The sequence below is a fragment of the Ochotona curzoniae genome, unplaced genomic scaffold (assembly GCF_017591425.1).
Source record: "Ochotona curzoniae isolate NIBS_2020 unplaced genomic scaffold, NIBS_Ocur_1.0 contig_1014, whole genome shotgun sequence".
Classification (NCBI taxonomy): domain Eukaryota; kingdom Metazoa; phylum Chordata; class Mammalia; order Lagomorpha; family Ochotonidae; genus Ochotona; species Ochotona curzoniae.
Window position 1 is genome coordinate 50,787,271 of NW_024464920.1, and position 22,882 is coordinate 50,810,152.

At 50.0% G+C, this 22,882-nt stretch overlaps 1 protein-coding gene and 1 non-coding gene across 3 annotated transcripts in view; both read right to left on the minus strand.

Annotated features, from left to right (window-relative positions):
- Positions 1-493: 493 nt before the first annotated feature.
- Positions 494-22,882, minus strand: part of SMC1B (structural maintenance of chromosomes 1B) — a 44,980-nt gene continuing 22,591 nt past the window's right edge. Inside the window, exons 12-25 of one of the 2 annotated variants that reach the window (XM_040991555.1) lie at positions 22,445-22,591; positions 15,398-15,535; positions 15,058-15,174; positions 13,830-13,936; positions 9,279-9,420; positions 8,683-8,828; positions 8,394-8,547; positions 6,951-7,049; positions 4,311-4,467; positions 3,651-3,805; positions 2,668-2,819; positions 1,645-1,714; positions 998-1,108; positions 494-592 (exon numbers count right to left, since the gene is read on the minus strand). In XM_040991555.1, coding sequence (XP_040847489.1) covers positions 494-592; positions 998-1,108; positions 1,645-1,714; positions 2,668-2,819; positions 3,651-3,805; positions 4,311-4,467; positions 6,951-7,049; positions 8,394-8,547; positions 8,683-8,828; positions 9,279-9,420; positions 13,830-13,936; positions 15,058-15,174; positions 15,398-15,535; positions 22,445-22,591 — 1,794 coding nt within the window. The remainder of the gene's footprint in view (positions 593-997; positions 1,109-1,644; positions 1,715-2,667; positions 2,820-3,650; positions 3,806-4,310; positions 4,468-6,950; positions 7,050-8,393; positions 8,548-8,682; positions 8,829-9,278; positions 9,421-13,829; positions 13,937-15,057; positions 15,175-15,397; positions 15,536-22,444; positions 22,592-22,882) is intronic. The other variant, XM_040991556.1, reaches the window with a different exon arrangement.
- Positions 10,405-10,510, minus strand: LOC121164041. Its single transcript, XR_005885000.1, has one exon. It is a non-coding gene; the product is annotated as a U6 spliceosomal RNA (small nuclear RNA).

Sequence of the window (22,882 nt, forward strand, 5' to 3'; positions counted from 1 at the left end):
CTTATTCCAGCATGTTTGGACAAGTCTAAAACTTCTTCTAAAATGGCACATTTGAGACATCTGAAATTATCTTTTTATTGCTGTTTTTCAACATGGAGATGCAATTCCTCAAACAACAGGCTCCTGTGAAAGCCAGGTTCAACAACTTGTCAGCTGCCCTGACAGCCAGGTGCCCCCTGAAGATTATTTAAAGGTAGAGGGCGAGCCCAGAATGAAGAGGATAAAGAAAATTCAAGATTTTTCTGACTAGTTTGTTTTACATTAAGGCAAAAAGTTAAATCTGATGGTATAAATTTTAAGGTGGAAACAGCCTCCCCCTCCAGTGCTGTCAGTAAACAGCAGGCATCGTTCAGGGAGGCCCACACCCACGCCTGCTGGAGACGTGGCCGTCCTCATGGCCCCAGGTGGCCCTGCCTGGACCGGATGCTGGTCAGTCAGGAGCAGCCCAGCACTCGGCCGCCGTCACAGGTCCTGCAGGCTGCGACAGTGGCTCCTAGCGGGACTCGTCGTGTCTGCTGCCCTCCTGGCCCTCCGTGTCGGGGTACTGCGAAAGATCGAGGGTCAAAATGCGGCTGAACATGCAGTCATCGTGCTGGAGTGGAGAGAGGACAGGGTGAGTGCCGCCCGCTGGCACCAGTCAGTGACGTGCTGGGAGCCACTGCCCCACATGCGTGCCTCATGCCAGCCCCCTTAACGACCACTCTAGGCACAGGACTGCCTTTGGAGCTTAAAGCCCGGCTCGCCACTGGGGCCCAGGACGAGGCTCAGGGAAGCATTCTGGTGGGATAAGACGGCCGAGCTGATCCCAAGTTACTGAGCAACCTGGGATGTCTGGGCGGCGTCCTTCCTCCCACCTCCCACTACAGAAACGTGTGCAGCATGTTCTAACTCCTGCCCACTGTTCTAGAGTTCTCCATCTGCTTCACCTCCGTGCACTGTCCCAGGAATAGACCCTGTGCGGTGCCCAGTGTGGTCTTGCAGCCTGCTGGGCCGTTACCTCCGGGTAGATGCCGATCAGGGCGTCGGCCTTGGAGTAGAGCTCCTCCTTGAGGGAGATGATGATCATCTGGGACTGCTCCTGTGTCTGCTGCTTGATGTAGCTGGCCACCTGGCGGGACAGAGGGCAGCTGAGCGGCACTGCAGACACAGCTCTCCACCTCAGGCACCTCTGGGCATCGCCTGTGCCTGCCCCACCTTTGTTCAGGTCCCACTACGCCTGACCCCCAGCTGGCCTTCTTCTGGGGCAGCTTGAGCTGTCTACAGACCTGAGTGCTGACCAGGTGTGAGGAGTCTGGGGCCCTGCCTCCCTGTCTGTGTAAGCCCAGTCATGAATTGGACACATCTGGATGCAGCTGGGCAGTGGGGGGGGGGCAGCATTTTGAGCTCCTGGGATTTTACATAAGGATGTTACTTTGGTGTTGACCCCAGAGAGCCGCTTCATCTCTGTGCCCTAGGCCTTCAGTGTGGGACCCTAATTTGCAGCAATAAGCACAGCTTTGTCTGCCAGCAACAATCTGTGGGCTTCCCAGCAAGAGCAGAAGGCAGGCCACCCGGAACGGCCTCTGCGGGAAGCTGGCTTTGTCACGGCCAAGTGCCTCTTCCCACGACCTCAGCCTTGCAGGAGACCCAAACACAGAAACTCACTTTGCCGATGTTGGTATTGTCCAGGGCTGCATCCACTTCATCTAAGACAAAGAACGGAGCAGGCCGGAAACTAGAAGGGAAACACAGTCATTTCCTTTGCTTTATAAGAGGATGGAAGGAGAGTGCAGAGCAGAGGAGCCCCGGCCCGCTTACTGGACCACACCCTCGTGGCTAAAGCCCTGCCGGCTGCCTGGACTGCACCTGACAGCCCCCACACTGCCCACTGGGATGGGGAGGCCGCCGCGCGCTGGGAGCACTGCCCACTGGGATGGGGAGGCCGCTGCGCGCTGGGAGCACTGCCCACTGGGATGGGGAGGCCGCCGCGCGCTATGGGAGCACTGCCCTGAGACTTGTTAGGACACGGTTGCTTCTACTGGAGGCTCTGCTGCCAGCTCCCAGCCCACACTGCCTCCGCTTGCTGCTGGGTGTCATCCTTGACCTGCCCCTCCAAGTCAGGCCCTCTTTCTGCTGGTGGCACCTATGAAATCACTCCAGCCCATGGAATCATCCTTAACTACTTTACAATGTCAGTCTTTCAAAAAAATTTTTTTTACATTGCTAAGAGACAACATTTTTTATTTGCTGGTTCACCCTTCAAATGCCAACAGCAGCCTGGGTGGGACTGGGCCAAGGACTCCAACGGGGGTTTCCCTCACAGTGGCAGGGTCTGAGCAGTCGGCCATCATCTGTTGCCTTCTTGGGCTCTGCAGCAGGAAGCTGGATGACAAGTGGAGTCATTAGACCCTGGCAGCACCCTGTGTGGGGTGTGGGGCCCAACTACTCGGGCCCCTACCCCTACCTGGAGGGCCCAGAAGCTCCCTGCTTGGGACTGGCTCAACTTTGCTGGAACCATCCCAGGAGTGCAACAACAGATGCAAGGTTGATCTCTTTCAAACAATCTTTAAAACCTAACCTTGTTGAGCTGAGGAAGCCTCCTTCGCTGCACAGCCTGTGGTGTCTGTGGGCAGGCCCCAAACTTGGTTTCCGCTGTGACACAAACCGTCCAGCGCTCAGGGAGCTCACCTGTGAACTGCAAAGAGGAGAGCCAGGGCTGCCACACACTTTTCTCCCCCCGACAGATTGTCCATGGGCATGAAGCGTTTGCCTGGGGCCACGCAGTTGTAGCTAATTCCTTCCAAGTAGGGTTCTTCAGGGTTCTCTGGACTAAGAAATGCCTGAAACACACATTATTTTTTTAGTGACAATGAAACAGCAATCAATGAACCACCACTTGGGGTTGCAATGGAGTTGACTGCCTAACATTCTGCTGGCCAGGCTTTCCTCAAGTTTAACGGTGTCCAGTTACACATCTGATCCTGGACAACAGGGTTCCCAGGCAGAGAGAAGCATCCTAATATACCCAAGGGTCAGGCCTTTCCACCAGGCTACCCTTCACAATTTAGCAGCATGGTTCCAGGACTTAAATAAGCACACACAGAAAATCCCACAGAAGCCATATTCATTCAGTTCACTTGCTGGGCCACTCTTCAAATACGCAGTGAGCACCGAGTACGGGCAAGGTTGTCGGAGACAGGCATGACCCTATTCGCAATCCTGCTTTACTAAAAACAGATGGAAACTCAAAGTATCTTGCCCAGAATCACCTAAGTTGTAAGAGTGGGAGGACAAAGCAGCACAGCAGGCCCTGGGCCCGACCGACACTGCATTCCACACTTAACCCCAAAGGCATTAGCTGTGGATGCTGAGACTGGTGGGGGTGGTCAGACACGGCCACGTGAAGCGGGCTTAGCCTTGAGTTCTCTCCCTGCTTACTTGGGTCACCTCCTCAGATAAATGTATCTCAAAGATCCCTCCTTGTAATGGTGTCAAGTCAGAGTCCCACAGCTGGACTGGGAACCAAGTGACCTGCCCCACTCACACCGTGGGAGAGGCAGCAGGCCTGCAGAGGGGTGGGCCTGTCCAGATTGCCCAGGTGGAGACAGTGCAGCAGACAGCCCTCTAAAGTAAGACACACAGGAGCAGGCTACAGGGTGACACGCACACACCTGCGCACTGGCGTTCCTGCAGAGCTTCTTGTAGATCTGGTCGATGGAGACGGAGACGTGCTCGAAGCACTGGCTGAAGAGGTCGCACCGCCTCTTCTTCACTTGCTCAAACTCCTGCCTGCACATGCGCGCCTCCCTTCTGCTGGCCTCAAAAGCTACAACAAGATGGAAGCTCTGCATTTTACAGACCTCTGAGACGCCTCTCTCAAGCTTTCAGGTATAATGATTTCCCACGTGGTTTTGAGTTGGGTCATCTTGAGTAGATCACCTTCCTCTGAGAGCCTGGCTCTCGTACCAGGACTCACTTCCAGCAGCCACTCACAGGTCCCGACTGAGGACTAAGAGCTGACTCGCTGTGCTGTATGCTGGGGGTGACTTAAGGTAACCAATAACGCTGGCTTTCAGTTCAAGTACAACTGAGTGACTGAGTATTAGAAGCACTGTGCATGTGTACAACAGACAGGACTGCTGCGTGCTGACCCCTGACCCCTGCCCCGGGAGCCCCGCTCGCCGTCCGTGGACTCTTAGGGAGGACTGCTGCGTGCTGACCCCTGACCCCTGCCCCGGGAGCCCCGCTCGCTGTCCGTGGACTCCTAGGGAGGACTGCTGTGTGCTGACCCCTGCCCCGGGAGCCCCGGGAGCCCCGGGAGCCCCGCTCACCATCCGTGGACTCCTGGAATTTGTCGCGGACGGTCTTGAGGTTCTCCAGGGCTCGCAGGTTGGGGGCAGCCGTCTTCAACAGGACGTCCTCCTGGGACGCCACCTGCTGCAGCAGGAGCCTGAGGTGGGCCTCGACCTCTTCATCGGACTGCAGGGCCTGTTACGGTGAAGAGCAACCCCGACAGACCCCGTTCCGCAGCCCAGCGGCACGAGGAGGGTACATGAGGCCCGTCACAGTGGCAGGTCACTCCAGGGTCGTTTGCTCCCAGAACATGCTGCATCTCCACCTGAACAGCAACCTCTATGCATCACCTTCACTATCCATTACAAACACCGGGCATCTGCTGTCAACGGAAACTCCTTGCTGCTAAAAGGCTTGTGGGAAGCAGCGTCCAGACGCATGTTCACAGTGTACAGCAGGGTGAAAAGATCCCCAATCACGCAACTGGAGCTTCTGTGGCAGCTCAGCTGCAGGTCACGTGACTAAACCTGGACGACGGACATAGCCTACTTGACCGAGGGAGGGTCAAGTTTCGTAGACACGCCTGTAGGTTGTCTGGACCACCCAGAAAGGGTTGGCTAAACTGCTACTTAGGTCTCTTGCACCCCAAACTGGAAATGGTTTGAATCCAGGCTGTTTCAGTTCTGACCCAGTGTCCTGCACCTGGGAAGGCAGCGTGCGATGGCCAACCTCAACCCAGATGGAGTTCCAGGCTCCTGGCTTCAGCCCGGCCCAGCCCTGGTGACTGCAGCCATTTGCAGACGAGCCAGTCCATGCAAGACTGATCTCTGTCACTCAGCCTATCAGGTAAATAAATGAATAAAAGTTAAAAATTCACTGTCTCTCTCTCTCAAAACTTTTATTGGAAAGTCAGATTTACAGAGAGAAGGAAAGACAGAGAACGAAAAATCTTCCATCCGCTGTTTCACTCCCCAAGTGGCTGCAATGGCTGGAGCTGAGCCAATCTAGAGCCAGGAGCTAGGAGCCTCTTCTGGGTCTCCCACGCAGGTGCAGGGTCCCAAGGCTTTGGGCTGTGCACCACCACTTTCCCAGGCCACAGGCAGGGAGCTGGAAGGGAAGTAGAGCAGGTAGGACATGAACCAGCGCCCATATGGAATCCTGGCACATGCAAGGTGAGGATTTAACCACTGAGTCATCATGCCAGGTCCTCTGACTTCAAATAAATCTTTAAAAAGAAAAACTGCTAGCAAAAAGACCATTTAACTTGGGTACTTAAAAAAAAATGTTGTTACCTCATATCATGCATTACATTTCAGGTTAAATAGACAAAAAATACACAGAAAGAAAATATTAACATTCACTCCTTCATGTGCAGAAAGATGTTTAAAATGCAAAGAACAGGAGAAAGTAATGAAAAGAATACAAGAAAAGATGATATGGCTGTCTAAGGCTCCAAGCAGAGGCCAGCAGGTGCCCCGACGCCCCAGGGACCGAAGCTCAGGGGCTGCGGCTCTGCACTTGCTGCCCATGTCCCTACTTCTAGTGGCTGTGTGCCCACCAGCCGATCCGTCTCCTCCCCAGGGGTCCCTGTGCAGTCACTGGGTGGCCCTGCATGGTCCAGGATCCAGTCCCTGCCACAGCAACTGGCTCAACAAACAAATGTGGCCCCATTCAGCTTTCTATGCCAAGGGGACACTTGCTGGGACTTTGTAGGAAAAAACATTTCATCCATCTTAGCCTCCAAAAGGCAGGGCTGTGTGGCTGCCTGCCTGGAAGCTAACAGGAATGTCCCTGCTTGGCTTGCAAAGCATGCAGAGCCCGAGGATAAAGCCAGCACGCAGGAATAATGAATGGCTGCTACGCTGCAGGGACACCGCAGCCTGGGCAGTTTGTCATAGTGTCACCTGCCACACTGTGGGAGGGACCCTGGAGCCCGCTGGAGGTGTATACTGGGATACAGAGGGCAAAGGCACAACACTGGAGCAGATGGCTACTTCTGTTGATTGCTAAGCTTCAGGAAGACTTGTGTCACTCAGGGTGAGCCCTGACTTGCTCACTACGCAGTTGACAGCCGACCCTTCCCTGGCTAGACTTTTCCAGGTCCAGGGCTGTGCAGAGCCCACCGTGAGGCACTGAACATGGCCTCACGGCTACTGCTGTCCATGCGTTCTCTTGTCCCTGGCCATTGGAGTTCGTGCTGGTGTGCTTGTCCCTGCAGTGCTAACAGCAGCCCTGAAGCTCCCTTAGTGACCCCTCATGACTCTGGCTGCAGCAGCTGCTATGCTGGGAGCACGGGAACATGCTCCCTGTGTGGCCGGCAGTGCCCATACCTGGGCTCATGACTCTCCCTGGTTGCTGCGCCTGAATTGGCACCCTAACGATCAAGCAGGTGTGCTGGGACCTGAGCCTTGGCACCCAATGACCAGACCCAAGCAGGAGCTACGGAAAGCCAGTGCATCACTGGTCACCAGCCTGGACCGAATGGTGACCGGAGGGGACAGGCCCGGCCTGTGCACTCTTATGTGGATTACAGGTGGGTGGTGCTGGGACTGGACTGAGGAGCAGGCTGAGCAACCAGCCAGTGTTCAGCGTCAGAAACTCTTAGTAAAGGAGAACCTCTCGCCTTGGCATGGACCTGCAGTAGTGAGGCGGTGCCGAGGAGCAGGACGCTCACTCACCTTCAGGTCCGCCCGCAGGGAGCTGTAGTCTATCTCGATGGCTTCCTCTTTCTCGTAGATGTCAGTCGTTGCCTGGGTACTCTCAGTGTCGGTGCCCAGCTGAAAAACACACGCAGCTCTGTCCTTACAGCCGCTGCTCGCGGGGCCCTCCGTGGCAGATGTGAGAATACACGGAGCTGCCACTGGGAGTGGTTCCCCGGGGAGGTCTCCTCCACAAAGCAGAGATCTCCGAGTCCTGCCAGGGTAGGTGAGTGGCCTCCAAGGGCAGAGGGGCCTCAGGTGCCATCTCCCAAGTGTGGCGAACCCACAGGGGCAGCCTTGAGGGACTTGGAGGAGCATGCCTAAACCTGCTAGCCTGCTCTGAGCCCCAAGTTCGCCTTCAGTCTCCCAGAAGGCCAGGCTCGTGCAAGGCCACTCGGGCTCCGCCACAGCGTCCACAGGCCCATGTCCCCAGGCTTGCTTTCAGTCTTTGGAAAACGACTGTAGCCTATGGACCTTGGGAAAGAACGAGGTTCCTGAGGACTAGGAAGGCTGGTGTTTAGGACTACGGTGTTGTGTAAACTACGACCCACTAACTAGGTGTTCTGGCAGCGAAACAGTGCTAGGGCTGTCTGTCCTTGCAGGCTGCTTAGACAGCCAGGCAGGCTGGACGTAAGAGAAGTTGGAGTAAACTTGGCACCTTGGACTCCTGATCCTTGGTCCCTGTCTTCCTCCTGTGACAATGCCCCCACTCCCAATCCACAGGTGGGATCTCTGGGGTCTCTGTTGAGCCCTTCAGACAGAAAATTCATACCTATCACCTCCTCAGTTTGGGCCTTTATTTTTTTCTTTAAAGCTTATGTCTAGCTGTCAAATCAGTGTACATGTTTACAAGGTGAGGTGTGAGAGTTTAACATGGTCCAAGTAAGGTATTTCATATTTCTCTCCTTAAACATAGCTCCTTGGCCTAAGAACCTTCAAAGCGCTCCCTGGTTCTCTGCAAAGTAACATGGTGCTGGGGACGCAGCTCACCTACTGAGTGTGCAGCGTGCAGCTCGGCCTCGCTCCTTCCCCTCACGAGCTGCCAGGGCCAGTTCCCTGCCACCCTGTTTCTGTCCCCCTTCCCTCCACAGCCTCACTGTGCCGTGCTCTGCTCAGTGCTGGGTTCTGCTGCCAGCAGACCGGCTCTCCTTTTCCATGCACATCCACTAAGTGGGGACGTGACCCGGAGGAAGCCCACCTCCCCTCTTCTGCAGGACATTGTGGGAGGAGGAAGGAAGAGGGCTCTGACTGGGGCACAGCCAGTCTACACTAGCCCGAGTCTGACATGGATTCAGCCGTGCCTGCAACCCCACCCCATTCAGGAAGGAGCCACAGGGCAAGGGGAAGAATGGGCAGTCAGGGGACTGGTCAAGGCCCTCAAGGCCCTCAAGCTGTGGTACCCTGAGACCGTCTGCGCAGTACCTCCACGTCAATGATGTCATCCAGCGAGCCCAGCAGCAGGACAATGTCGATGTCCTGGACTTTGCAGTCCAGCAGCACGTTGTGCTTCTCCAGCCGTTTCTGCTCCAGAGAACTCTGGATGATCACAGCTTTCTTCTGCAGCTTCCCCACTTCCCTGCAGACACACAGAGACCAGAGGCTGACACCAACAAGGACCTGCACTGCAAACTCACACGGCAGAGAGTGTAACCCATTCCGATTGATGGTATACATGCTTAAAACGCTAGTGTGGTTTTTAAAGTTTTATTACTTATCAACAGCCAAAAACTTGCTGCGTCCCTCTTCAATCTGCATCTGAACTTTCTCCGCACTGGCGCTCTGAGTGTCACACACGTCCTTCAGCTGCTGCCGCTTCTCCGTCAGTTCATTCACCATCTGAAGGCAGTTCTCTTCAGCCTGAGTGCAGAGAATGTGCGCTGGCAGCTCACCCTCGCGTCCGCTGCCAGCAGTCGTCGGCAAATCCCAGCCAGCCATCCAAGCACCTCACTGTGCGCAGCTTGGCCCACGCACACCATCCCACGCACAAGCCGAACCACTGTCCAGCTTCACCCTTCAGCTCAAGCTGCTCTGCAGCTCTGCCACCTGCTGTCTGCCCACTGGCCCAGCGGAGCATTCTGGCCACAATGACCCCTTCTCAGGACAGCCCCCTGGGCCTCCCGTTCATTCCCACACACAGCCACTCTCTCAGCCCGCCCCCCATGACAGAGCTCAGGGGTTCCTCAGGGCCCCTCCTGCTCTCCCATGAAGGACCTCTCAAGCCCGCCCTCCCCACGCTGGTCACCGCCAGGACCCAACACAGCAAGGCCTCTTCAGGGAAGGGTGCTCCAGTCACCCAGAACTGATTACCTTTGTCAGGTTGCCAATGTCCTCCATATCTTTCTGGAGAGTTTCTTTTAATGTACTGATCTTAGCCAGTTTCTTCTTAAGCTGATTGCGATTATATTCAAGTTGAACATTAAGTCGAGTTTTTTGTTTTTCAAATTCTAACCTGGTTAATGAAGTCAAACATGGTAAGTGGTGAGCAGAGCTGTTTCTTTTATCAAACTTTACTGACTAAACAGAGAAGGTTCCTGTCCACTGGGTCCACTCTGTAGAGCCAGCGGGACCAGGAGAGTGACCCCACTCCCCCACGGGGCGGCAGGCACCACCTGACCACTGCGGCCATCAGTTCAGGCCTCCCCAGGCCGGACCGCCTGGGATATGGGATCAGGCACTCAGCCAGGACTCCAACCGTGGCACTCTGACGTGAGGAGCTCGGGGAAACACTGAGTCACCAACCTTCCCCTCTGATGTCACAAACACACTGTAAGGAATCTGCAATGAACCTCCTCTAGTTCTCCCAGCTTTAATATCATTCAATGGTGGGCCTGGCATGGTAGCCTAGCAGCTAAAGTCCTCGCTGTGCACACCTGGGATCCCATATGGGTATCAGTTCTAATCCCGGTGGCCCCACTACTTTCCATCCAGCTCCCTGCTTGTGGCCTGGAAAGGCAGTCGAGGACGGCCCAAAGCCTTGGGACCCTGCACCCGCACTTTGGGACCCTGCACCCGCGTGGGAGACCCGGAAGAGGCTCCTGGCTTCAGACTGGCTCAGCTCCAGGCATTGCGGCCACTTGAGGAGTGAATCATCAGACAGAAAATCTTCCTTTCTCTCTCTTCTCCTTTCTATATCTGACTTTCCAACAAAAATAAATCTTAAAAAAATATCATTCAATATCACATATCAGTTAATCTACTAACTCCACGCATGCTCTTTCCCCAATTCTAGATAGCCTGTCATTTCATCTGTAGACATGAAATACATAGTTAATATTCACAGCCACAAATCACCTCCAGCCTGAAAGTGGCAATAATAATCTGTAATATCAAATTGCTATCGTTGACAGATTTTCTGACAGTCTTGTAACTTGTAACTAGTGGTTTGAATCTGGATCTATACATCACACAAGGACGATTTTTTTCCACAGAAAATTAAAATACAGAACACTTCAGAAATCTGCATATCATCCTAGCTCAGGCACCATGCTGGTCCTCTCCGTGTCATTCCATCTTGAGTGGATATGCTGCCCAGCGAGTACGGCGATGTGTCTCTTAACTCTTTTATAAGCTGTACAGCTTTGCTTGCTTTCATTAATTTATAATTTACACATTTGCACTTATGTCAGTGATTCAAGTAGCGATTCACATATAAACTCCAAACTTGAGAATCTCAGAACCCGTCTCTCTCTCTCTCTGCGAAAAGGAGTCAGCATGAATCATGCAAGCTTGTTTCTGTTCCCTTCCTCCCACTCCCTGCTAACAGCATCATTTGTCCAAGAAACGTTCTAAAGTACCAACTGTATCAGACGCTGTGACAGACAGTGCTACTGCAAGAACAAGAAAAAGCCAAGTAACACTTTCTCAGAGGTTCACGCGTGCTCTCCCATCAGCTGCGTGACCCCATGAGGTAACATTCTCCTTCCCCATCTAACAGGAGAGACCAAAGCACAGACAGGGCCTGCCCCGCTTACCCGCCGAGCACGCAGTGGGGTAGACACAAGACACCCAGCCAGGAGCCAGTCTCTGCTCCACTCTGCACCCACACTGCCTGCAGGGGGAGGAAGGAATCCTCAGCCCAGCTTCTGCGCAGGAGTTTGGAGAGAGGGAGACAGAGAGAAAGAGAGAGAGAGCTGGAGGGGGGACACGGCAGCCTGCTCTGCTTCGGCAGTTTCTTCTACTGTCTATTCACATGACTTCAAGCACCACGTACATATTGAAACCCTCACATTTTGTACCTCCAGCCTGGGTTTCTTCCTCAAACTCCTTGTCTGTATATTTCACTTCCTGTTTTATGCCTCCAGTCACAAGTGACAAACATTTCAAACTTAATACCTGGAATTAATAAGGCTACCAGTTGTTAGATCAACCTAAAATTTGAGAATGTTTCTCTACATGAGAATCCTACTAAAGAAATACAGAAACAGACAAGGAAAAAAATCCACAGAATATGTAAGAATTAATAAGAAAATAATCTGAGAGAAAAAGTCTTTAAATTCTAATAAAATATATAGGTGATTAGAATACACAGGAAACATTCCATGCTGTTAGCTGGAATGACTATGTATTTTTAAAATATCACTTCTCTACTGAGAAGGCTATAAATTCAATCTGCTAAATCTATAGTTGGATTTTATATATGAATACTGAGAAAGTGAAAATTCTTGAGGAAATTTTCTGAAGTTCAGAACTGACTTCAAAACAAGAAATATGGCAAAAAAATGTCAGAGGGACACTTCACATAGTATGATTAATTAAACAAAACATAAAATGATCTCAGATATGGGTAACACCTAACAACAGGCTTGAAAAATACATGAAATAAAAACGGACAGCAGACGCTGAGAGACGTGGTGACTGGCCGCACCTTCCCGTGGGCTGTCAGCTCCGTGAGCAGGCCTGGCGGGCAAGGTCAAGGCGCAGCCACCTGGGAGCAGAGGTCAGCTCCGTGAGCAGGCCTGGCGGGCAAGGTCAAGGCGCAGCTGCCTGGAGCAGAGGGCACACTCCCCTCACGTGCGTCCAGACCATAGGGTGTCAGCAGCCTCGGGTGGGCAGTAACACAGCGCATCCTCGCAGCTCACAGTTCAAGTGACTGAGATCCAGTCACAGGAAGGTCTCTGCAGCCCTTCCCCGGAGAACACGCGTTAAACAGTCTGCTCTCAACTGTCTCTGGGATATGAGAAGACATTGTGAGCAGAAGGAAAATGAAAACACAACAAACAAACTTGCAGGATGCAGTTCTGAGGAAAATAAAGACCTTGAGATGCTTCACTTGAGAGAAGATAAATCCAGCACACGCACTGTAACTCGTACTTTATGAAGATTACAGAAAGCCGGGGGACAGGGACAGTCAGCGACAGAACAGCAGAGTGGAGGACCAAGGAGGCAGAGGCTGGGCTACAACAGGGTGACACCGTCAGGACCAGATCCCACAGGCCTTTAAAAGGACAAAGACAAAAAAGACACTAGTGTCAACAGGCTAACAAATCTGACAGCTTGACACAAACTACCACGCTCGCCCAAGAAAAACACATCCAGAAAATCCTTGTGCTTCCTGAACAAACAGCAGCACACAAGGAGGCAGAAGCGGGCAATGCCCACTTCACTGTATAGGCTGGCATCACCCTGACTTTAAAATAGGTCAGTCATCCCAAGAAAACCTACAGGCCACTAAACTTAGGGACATCTATGCAAAAATTTTTGACAAAACTTTGATTTAGCATATATGGGTAATAAAGAACAAAACTCTAAAAGGGTTTCCTGTAGGAATGCTGGACAGTTTCACATTCTACAGTTAATCCATGTAATTTACTACTATGTGTATTGGCCACTTTGAACCAATAAAAAGTGAAACCATTGGAGAAACTAACAAAACTCAACATTCACCCTAAGAATAAGGGGAAGCATTTGCCTGGCTGGAGCCTCAGCAAGCCCCCTCTGCTGGTTCACACCTTGCACACCCGATGGCCAGGCCCTGGGCTGAAGCTGAGGAGCCCGGGGCACTGCGCAGGCCTTTCTAGGGGTTATGCACCCAGTGACCTGACCACCTGTCCCCCAGGGTCTGCATTAGACGGAGCTGGAATCAGGAACTGGAGCTCCAGGTTGAGCCAGGTGCTCCTTAATTACCAGCTAACCACACCCTTTCCTCCTCCCCTAATAAGATGTACTGGGGCCAGTGCTGTGGCATAACATGTTAAACTTACGCTTGCAGCACCTGGGGCCCTTGGCCACGCTGCCTCACTTCCCTTCCAGCTCCTAGATAACGGCCTGGGAAAGCAGCCTTAGGGCCCTGTACCCATGTGGGAGACCTGGGAGAAGCTCCTGGCTCCTGGCTCTGGACCAGCTTGGTTCTGGCCATTGTGACCCTAGGGGAGCGAACCAGCAACCAGTGAATGGAAAGCCTCTCTAACTTTGCCTTTCAAAAATATCTTAAAAAGCATTTTTCTCCACCAATACAAGAGATGAGAATTCTTTTGGATCAGGCTGTATTCCTGTGCTTGCACTGTTAACCCGTGGCAGTCCCAGTCCATCTCCATGGACTCACTCAGGGTTTTCTTGCCTAGTTTTTTATGGGAACTTCAGAATCAATTTATTGAGTTTTTTCCTTAAAAAAAAAAAAAGTCCACAGGTGTATTGAGTTGGTAATTAAATTGCAGGTAAACACACACAGAGAAGTAACTGCCTTGAAATACTGATTCTTTTTTTCGTTAACCCTTCTGTTGCATCACATTGTAAGAACATGAATTTTTGTTAGCTGCTTTTTGATTAACTGAAATAGAGACTATAAGGCTTAATTTCTCTAAGTTAAAAATAATAGTTATTTTATATAAACTGGTTACCAGTATCTATTATTAAAAATACCTTTTTTGATCAATTTCTTGTTGCTGTTTAACATGTTTGTTCTCAAATTCACGAATATTTTCTACTCCAATTTCTTCACAGAAGTGCAGGAAAATATCATCTTCCACCTTTCATTTTAAAACAACTAACTTAATGATTAATTCTAGGAAATACAGACAGTGCTTAACTCTAAGTTTTTCTCTTTAGGACTTTCCCAGATTATGTACAAAATTAACCCCACCAAGCATCACTGTATTCTGAGGGGCCAGAAAATGATGCATTTAAAAAATTCTTACTCAAAAACTTAAATTGAAGCTCTGGAAGTGCGTTTATGAAGTATCCTGGCTTTATGAAGTGTTTTGACTTCATAAAATTCAAAAATTCCACTCACTTCAGTTACCCCAAAATATAATACTATGCAGAAATAATTTTACATATGTGTAATATTGCATTTTAGGCAATATAAAACAAGAGGACTAGAATTAACACGTATAAAAGATCTAGAAAGACAAGTATGAACTAAATCCAACAAAAACAACTTTTGGACTCAGATTTACAAGCCCTGCACTGCTGTGTAATTACACGGCCAGGAGAGAGACCTGACAGTAGGACTGTTGCAGACGGTCAGGTCCTAGTGGACCATGCAGTGAGCTTGATTAGCCTAAGCGGCAGATCCATCCGAGTCCTGGCAGCTGCAGGTACTTGGTCATGTGACACTTGGCACTGCCCAGACAGCACTGACCTTGTGCTAGTCTGGGAATCAACAAAGAGCAGAGCATTCACACAGACGGAAACCAGAGCTGGGCTCAACACTGCAATCATCTGAAATGACTGGAGAAGTTAGGGAAGGCTTAATCTAGAAAGGAGGTGTGGCAAGTCACTTACAAGGACTTGACATACCCGACAGGGGGATAAAGTCATGCTGCCAGCAGAGGCTACTTGACCAAATCTTTTCAGCCTCAAACCTGAGCACTAGGTCTGACATACGGTAAGTTAACAAGATGGCTGCAGCTGAAAAGGTGACCTCAAAGCAGCGCCTGGACGCCAGTCTCCCTGCTGGTGTGAGGGGCACAGACGAGGTGGCGGGGAGAGGCTGGGAGCGGAGCAGGGGATGCACCGGCCCCCATAGCTCTCAACAGACACAAGGAAGTGAATCTGGCCCCCAGTTTCTGACAGAGCACTGTGAACTAGCAGCTTCTGCTTCAGCACATCCGACATACTGTTTTTGGCAAAATGTAACACTTAGGACCTTATTTATGTTAGCTCGGAATTCTTCGACTCTCCGTTGCTGCTCTTGGATGCCTTGGTTCAACATAGTGCACTGAGACTCGATATTGAGAAGTTCACTCTGCAGCTGAGACTGATCCTGGTCAGGAAGAGAAGCGTGACAGGCGCCTTTCAGAGTCAGAGAATCCCTAAGATGGAGCTGTGTACATCTGGATAACAAGTTCAGATATCATACAAATAAGAAACCAGAGAATTAGCGTATAATCTCAATCATGGGGTGAAGTATTTAAAACTACATGATGCCACAAACATTCTAGATGCTGGTTCTAAACCCCAAAAGCTTGTACTTAAGTCTGTATTACCCGGTAAAAGGCGGCAAGATGCTTCTTTTTAATCATCTCCAATTCAGTCTGGGAGTATTTTAGTCGCACTTGAGTTCCTTGTATTAGAGTTTGTATTTGTTTCAAATCAGTTTCCTTGCGGAGTGTCTTCATCAAATCCTAAAATGAGAAATACGAGACAATTTAAAACAGCAAAGCATTTAGACTCCCTGTGTGCTCTCAGAGGTACTAACTCGCTGGTCTGCAACCAGCACGGTGGTACAGCAAAGCTAATCCTCCACCCGCGGCGTTGGCATCTCATGGGCACCAATTCAAGTCCCGGCCGCTCCACTTCCCGTCCAGCTCCCTGCCTATGGCCTAGTAAAGCAGTGGAGGACGGTCCAGGTCCTTGGGTCCCGGCACCCACATTTAAGACCCAGAAGAAGCTCCTGGCTCCCGGCCTCAAACAAGCTCACCTCTGGCTATGGCAGCCATTTTGGGAATGAACAAGCTAATGGAGATCTGCCCGTCTATCCCTCTCAAGGAAAAAAACCTCCTTTCTTTTATTAATTTACTTTGATGATAGTTGATTAGCGTGATTAGGGTCAAGGACTACAGGAAGGTGGGTGAGATCACCATTTCCGCATTCTTGTTTTCTTTCCTGTATCTGGGGGACACAGGGGAGGGCCTCCCAAATACCTCTGCCCCCTGGGATGGAGGACAGCCCCCGACACCACCCCAGGGTCCCCAATGTGCTCAAGAGGAGTCAGTAATGCAACAGTTCTGAATTACTGCCCATCTCACCACTCCAAGCATGATGACATCTCTGCAGAATCCGCTGGCTGACACGGTCCAACTTAGAGTCTCCGTTTGCCCAGATATTCACTGTCAACACTTGGCTGGGGTAGTTGATGAATTTGTTCTGTCCTGTCATGTTACAGGTGTACTCCCCAGGCTCCACTGTACTGCCATATTCCCCATGCACACTTGGACAGGCGGTCCATTGCGCCACCCCAGCCAGAGGCCCAGCTCTGACTCATGCATTCCACAGTCAGACCATGGAAACTGCAATTCTCTTAATGGATGGGGTTCGGAGTCCAGCAATTCAGTTGGGGGATCCCCAAAGAAATTTATCTGAGGTGATCCTAGATTTTTATGCACATCCATGCCCACAATCATGTCTCCTTCAGGTAGGAGCCTGGGCACTTAAGTACATCAGCCATCTGAGTGACCAAGCTGGCAAACAGCTTCCTCAAAACAAAACAAAACAAGGGCCCGGCACGGTGGCCTAGCAGCTAAAGTCCTCACCTTGCACCTGCCCAGGTCCCATATGGGCGCCAGTTCTAATCCTGGTAGCACTTCCCATCCAGCTCCCTGCTTGTAGCCTGGGAAAGCAGCTGAGGACGTCCAAAGTCTTGGGACCCTGCACCCATGTGGGAGACCTGGATGAAGCTCCAGATGTTGTGATCACTTGGGGAGTGAATCATTGGATGGAAGATCTTCCTCTCTGTCTCTCCTCCGAGCCTCTGCCACCGCAGCAAGGCCATACCCGCAGGTACACCCACCCTCAACACCACGACTACCTCAAGTGGGTCAAAGGCATCCACGTTTTTATTACAGTGGTATATTCCAGATTTACCTTTTCACAAACAATGGATGGGTGAGCAATCTCTTCCTTACACAACCAGTAGAAATAGGAGTTACAGATGTTTTCCCAAATCTTACCGATGCATAGGAAGTCAGCTTCGCTAGCACTCTTCTGAGAACTGCATCTCCCATGAGGTGCTTCCTGTGTTTCAGTGGCCACATGGACTTCTCCGCATGGACTGGCCCTGCCTCGGCTCAGCCTACCATCACACCCTGTGCGTGGCACTAGGTAAAGAGCTCCTTAGTAAGACTCGTGCTCATCTGTTTAAACTTCTAAATGTATTCAATGGCTTTACTCTCCAAGTAATAACTCTGGTTTTAGTTTAAAGCTTTGGTTCATCGGGAATTTTTTTTGACATATGGGACTTTTAGGGAGACCACTGTCGTTTTTTAAAAGTATTTGTTTATTTTTATTTGAAAGGTACATTTACAGAAAACGAGAGATAGAGAAAAAGATGTTTCTTCTGTTGGTTCACTCCCAAATTGGCTGCAATGGCTGGAGCTGAGCTGATCTGAAGCCAGGAGCCTGGAGCTTCTTCTGGGGTTCTCATGTGGTTGGTAGTGTCCTAGGCTTTGGTCTGTCCTCCACTGCTGTCCCTGGCCACAGGCAGGGGGCAGACTGGAGATAGGACGGCTGGGACACGAACAGATGTGCATTTGGGATGCCAGTGCTTGCAGGTGGAAGATTATTGTACAGTTTTTGCATTTAAGATTATATTTTCATTCCTGATCACTGAGGTTTTTACTTCATTAGGATTTCATTAATTTATTTCATGACTTTGTTAGCCTTTCAAAGGCACTGTCTTGTCTTTTTTTCTCTTTAAGATTTATTTATTTCTTTTAATGGAAAGTCAGATATACAGAGATAGAGAGGAAGATCTCCCATCCACTGTCACTCCCCAGGGGCTGCAATGGCCGGTGCTGAGCCAATCCGAAGCCACGAGCCAGGAGCCTCTTCCGGGTCTCCCACGCGGGTGCAGAGTCCCAAGGCTCTGGATCGTCCTCGACTGCCTTCCCAGGCCACAGGCAGGGAGCTGGACGGGAAGCAGGGCTGCGGGATTAGAACCAGCGCCCATATGTGATCCCGGGTGCGTGTGAGGCAAGGACTTCATCCATTAGGGTATCGCGCTGGGCCCGGCACTGTCTTTTCTATTTTAATTTATTCTGTATATGAGATTCTTTAAAGTATTCTGCGTTTTGATGACTTCTTTGATCTCAAAAGTGTACATTTTTTCTTTACGTCCAGTTTATTAAATTATGGCCAACATCATTAACACAAATCTCCGCTTTAAAAAACCATTAATTTTTGCATCTTACAGATATCTTCATTATTCCATATGTATTAAGCATTTTAATTGCTCTATGAAGTTTGTCATTTTTTATTTTTCAGACATGGATCAGTGGACAGATCTTTTCTTCCCTCTGTCATTCTGGTTTCTTGGGGCCCAGCCTGTGGTGCAGTGGGAGAAGCTTCCCCCGTGAGGCTGGCACTTGAGCTGGAGTGCCGGCCCAGGCCCAGCTCCTTCTCTTCAGATCCTGCTCCTTGCTAGGAGCCTGCGGGAGCAGCAGAGGTTGCCTGCCCAACTCAGCATCCTCTGAAATCCTCCTGTCCCACCCTTGCTCTTTGCCCCTCAAGAGATACTCTGTAGAATGTTCTAATTCTCTTTCCTCACAGGCGAGGCCTTGGGGCGCATGTCCGTTGCTCTGTTGTCCAGCCCCCAGTTCTGCGGAGTTAACTCAGCACGTCCTTCCGTCTGCTCTGCCTCAGGTGTTGCTCACAGTCCTTCCTCTAGGCTCCGCCACAGACGTGCGTGAATCAAACAGCAGATCCTCTGAATACGCTTCTCGGCACATAAGGTAAGTGGCATTTGAGGCCATGGTGCTTTTTCCTGTAGTTATAATTCCACAGTCCTTCCTGTCCAGCTTTGTAATCAGATACAAGCTTGACTTTTTAAAAAATATTTATTTATTTTATTGAAAAGGCAGCTACACAGAGAAGAGGAGAGACACAGAGGAAGATCTTCTATCCGATGATTCACTCCCCAAGTGGCTGCAATGGCCAGAGCTGAGCCGATCCGAAGCCAGGAGCAGGAATTTCTTTCTGGGTCTCCCACGCAGGTGCAGGGTCCCAAGGCCTTGGGCCGTCCTCCACTGCTTTCCCAGACCACAAGCAGGAAGCTGGCTGGGAAGTGGAGCAGCCAGGATTAGAACTGGTGCCCATATGGGATCCTGGTACTTGCAAGGAGAGGACCTTACGCTATCGTGCTGGGCCCACAAGCCTGATTTTTACAAAAGCTTTAAGCATCGCCTCGCGTCCTTGTCAGCCCTGTCCTCAGCACACCTGCAGTGGGGACCCGCGCACGTCCTCAGTGCCCATCGAGGTTTGGCTCAGAGATCACCTCCCTGTTGAATGCGTTTCTTCTCTTTGTTCCTTTTCCTCTTCTGAGCTTTGCCAATTCTCCCGCGAGCTGTGGGCTCTCACTGCTGTGTCTTTCCTGTGACCTCTTTATCCTGAGCACTCAGACCCTCTCTCATTAAGATTACTTCTGCTTAGTCTTCAAGGTTACAAATTTGGTTCTCAATGGCACGTCTCCTTCAGTTCATGTATCATACTTTTTACTTATCTCAAATCTCATGTGTCAATATTCTACAAATAACATGTTTTCACTCCCACAGAATCTTTAGTGGGGGTGGGGAGGTTGACACTGCACTGTATCTCTTTAACTCATTACACCCCACTGTCCTAGGTGTAGGATGCTCATACAGACTTAAACCCAGCAGTTAAACTAATACCCACAATTACTTTGAAATACATATGAGGTCAACGAAGTATCTGCAGAATTAAAAAACTGGGATTTAATTAACACTCGTTTCTTTGAGCCAGGCTCTCAGAATGGCGCCCTCTTGTTTTGAAAGTTCCCTAACCAGTAGCAGCCCCCACGCCAGTGACCACAGCACAACATGGCCAGTGTCCCTTACGCACTACACTACAGAGGAGCCAAAGACGCCTCTCTGCTCTCACTAGAACTTCTCAGCTCAGGAACAGGGAGGCCACCACCTACACATTACTCAGGCAGGACTGCAAAGAACACACGCTCCTACTGTTGAACGTGTCCAGCCCAGGACGGCCCTGTGCTCTGAATCTCCCCCACATGCCTTTGCGGCTCCAGGCAGCCCCCGACGACCCACGCGTAGCTGTCATTGGTGCCAACAGCACACACAGAAGGGAACTTGGCATGGATATGTACGGCAAGGTTCCTTTCAATCTGCCACATTCCAGAACTTATCTTGTGCTTCTATCTACATCTATAAAACTCAACCTTACCATAACCACACTTAGACTAAAACATAAAACATGCTCTCACACTCACATGAAAAGAAAATTAGTCAAGTAAACTTGCCTTATCTCCTTGCATCAAAAACTGGTAGTAGACATACACAGGGAACCCATGTGGGCACCGGTTTATGTCCTGGCTGCTCCACTTCTCATCCAGCTCCCTGCCTGTGGCCTGGGAAGGCAGTAGAGGACGGCCCAAGGCCTTGGGATCCTGCACCTGTTGTGGGAGACCTGGAAGAAGCTCCTGGCATTGGATTGATTTAGCTCGCCTGTTGTGGCTACTTGGGGAGTGAACCAATCAGAAGATCTATCTCTCTGTATATCTGCCTTTCCAATAAAAATTAATAAATCTTAAAAAAAACACTGAATACAAAAAATAATTATCTTACAGCAGGCTATGGGCTTAGTGTCTCTTAGAGTTACCATTTCCAGTGGACGGGAGACAAATTGAATTTTTATAAAATGGCAAGTCAGTTGGTGAAAATAAAGTTGAACCCCAGCCATCAATGTGAGCTACAAATGAACAAACATGTAAATGTCAAGTACACAGAAGTACGAGAAGGAAGTGTTACTGAGCGCTCTTCCGTCTTGAGGAGGGATGAGCGTCTACGGCCGGCAGCACCCTGCACACAGTACCTGATCTTGTCCGATCTCAGTGTCGGGATGCTTAGTACCAGTTTAGGAGAAAGAATTAGGTAGTTTCTAATCATGACACATTCTAAAATCTGTAAGCTATTACGAGTCTAGTAAATTTGGCCACATAAAGAGGTTTACAAATACACACATAATAAAAATAGTCAACTCTCAAAAGGTGAACAACAAAAAGAAATAAATGTTTTGATGCAACACATCTCAAAAACATGAGGCCAAAAGAACAAAGCGTGACAGAACAGACCACTCGTGATCGTGTGTAAATGAGTCTGCTTACACAGAAATCTAGAAGTGGGAACTCTAGTAGAAAATGGATGAAAGGAGCTCGGAGGAACTGTGTGTGTGTGTGTGTGTGTGTGAGTGAGACATGGGACACATCAGTGACTACTATGGTAAATAAATTACACCTCAACAAAGCCAACTCAAAAGTCAAACAAAACATTCACACCATATTTGACTAAGAACCAGTTTACCAACACAAGTAACTCATTTAAATAGAGTATAACATGATAATTTCAGTATTAATTTCAGAAATGGAAATCAAACAACTGGATTATGCCTTTTAACCAATCAGACTGGCTAAGATGAAAACATCTGCTGGAATCCCATACTTGCAATGTGCGTCATACAGACTCTAACTGCAGGTTTTCTTCCGGCGGGAATTCCGAGACGCCCACGGACACTGAACACACTGTCGGAGGGGTAAGTTCTACCTCAGGGAGTTCACTTGAGAGATGAATACACACCGGCTCACACACAATAATGACAACATTCACGGAGCGTTTGATACGACAGGAACTGCTCACGTTTTTCATCCCGGCTACTTAGTACTTGAAATCAGCATAAAAGGAGGCTGTTTTCATTATCTCATGATTTAAATCGTACCTTGCCTAAAAAATTCCTATTCTGTTTTTTTAAAAGATTTATTTATGTTTGTTGGAAAGTCATATTTACTGAGAGAAAGATCTTCTGCCCACTGGTTCACTCCCCAAGTGGCCACAGGTCCCAAGGCCGTGGGCTGTCCCCAGCCGCCTTTCTCAGGCCACACGCAGGGAGCTGGAAGTAAAGTAGAGCAGCCATCCATATGGGGTCAGGGTGATTGCAAGGTGAGGATTTCAGCCACTAGGCTATCACACTGGGCCCCATTTTAACCCTTTTATAGCAGGGCTGGTGCTGTAGCATGGTAGATAAAGCCACTGTCTGGGATGCCAGCTTCCAATGTGGACACCAGCTCAAGTCCCTGCTGCTCCGTTTCTGACCCAGATCCCTAGTTGTCTGGAAAGAATGGCTGACCATGGTCCAGGTGCTCAGGCCCCAGCTTCCCACATGGGGACCTGGAAGAAGCTCCTGGATCCTGCCTGGCTCACCCCTGGTCATTGTGGCCAGCGGGGAGTAAACCTGGAGATGGAAGGCCCTCTCTCTCTCTCCCTAACCCTCCCATGGCGTGGATTTACCTTCAGCTCCTGCACAAGCAGTCCTCTTTTGTCTCTCAGAGTCTTTAGCTCCTTCTCATCCCAGTATCTGGACTTATGTCGCAAGTCACTTGATCCTCCGGAGATCACCCCAGATTTTAAAAACAGTGTTCCATCAAGAGCGACAGTCTGTAAAATTGAAAAAATATATATACCTTCAAGAAAAGTACATCAAGATAAAAGTCAGAACATAAAATAGCAATTTTAACAGATGAGGATTTTGTAAACGAGAAAAACTAACTTAATTTACTAATAAAATATACAGTGCATGAAGAGACACTTCCAAACAAATCCTAAAACCTGCTTAGGGACCAGGGTGAAAGACAGCTCAACTGTCTAATCCTTGCCTTGCAGTCACAGACTCTCTTAAGGGTGCCAGTTCATGTCCCATCCTCTCCACTTCCAATACAGCAAGCTGCT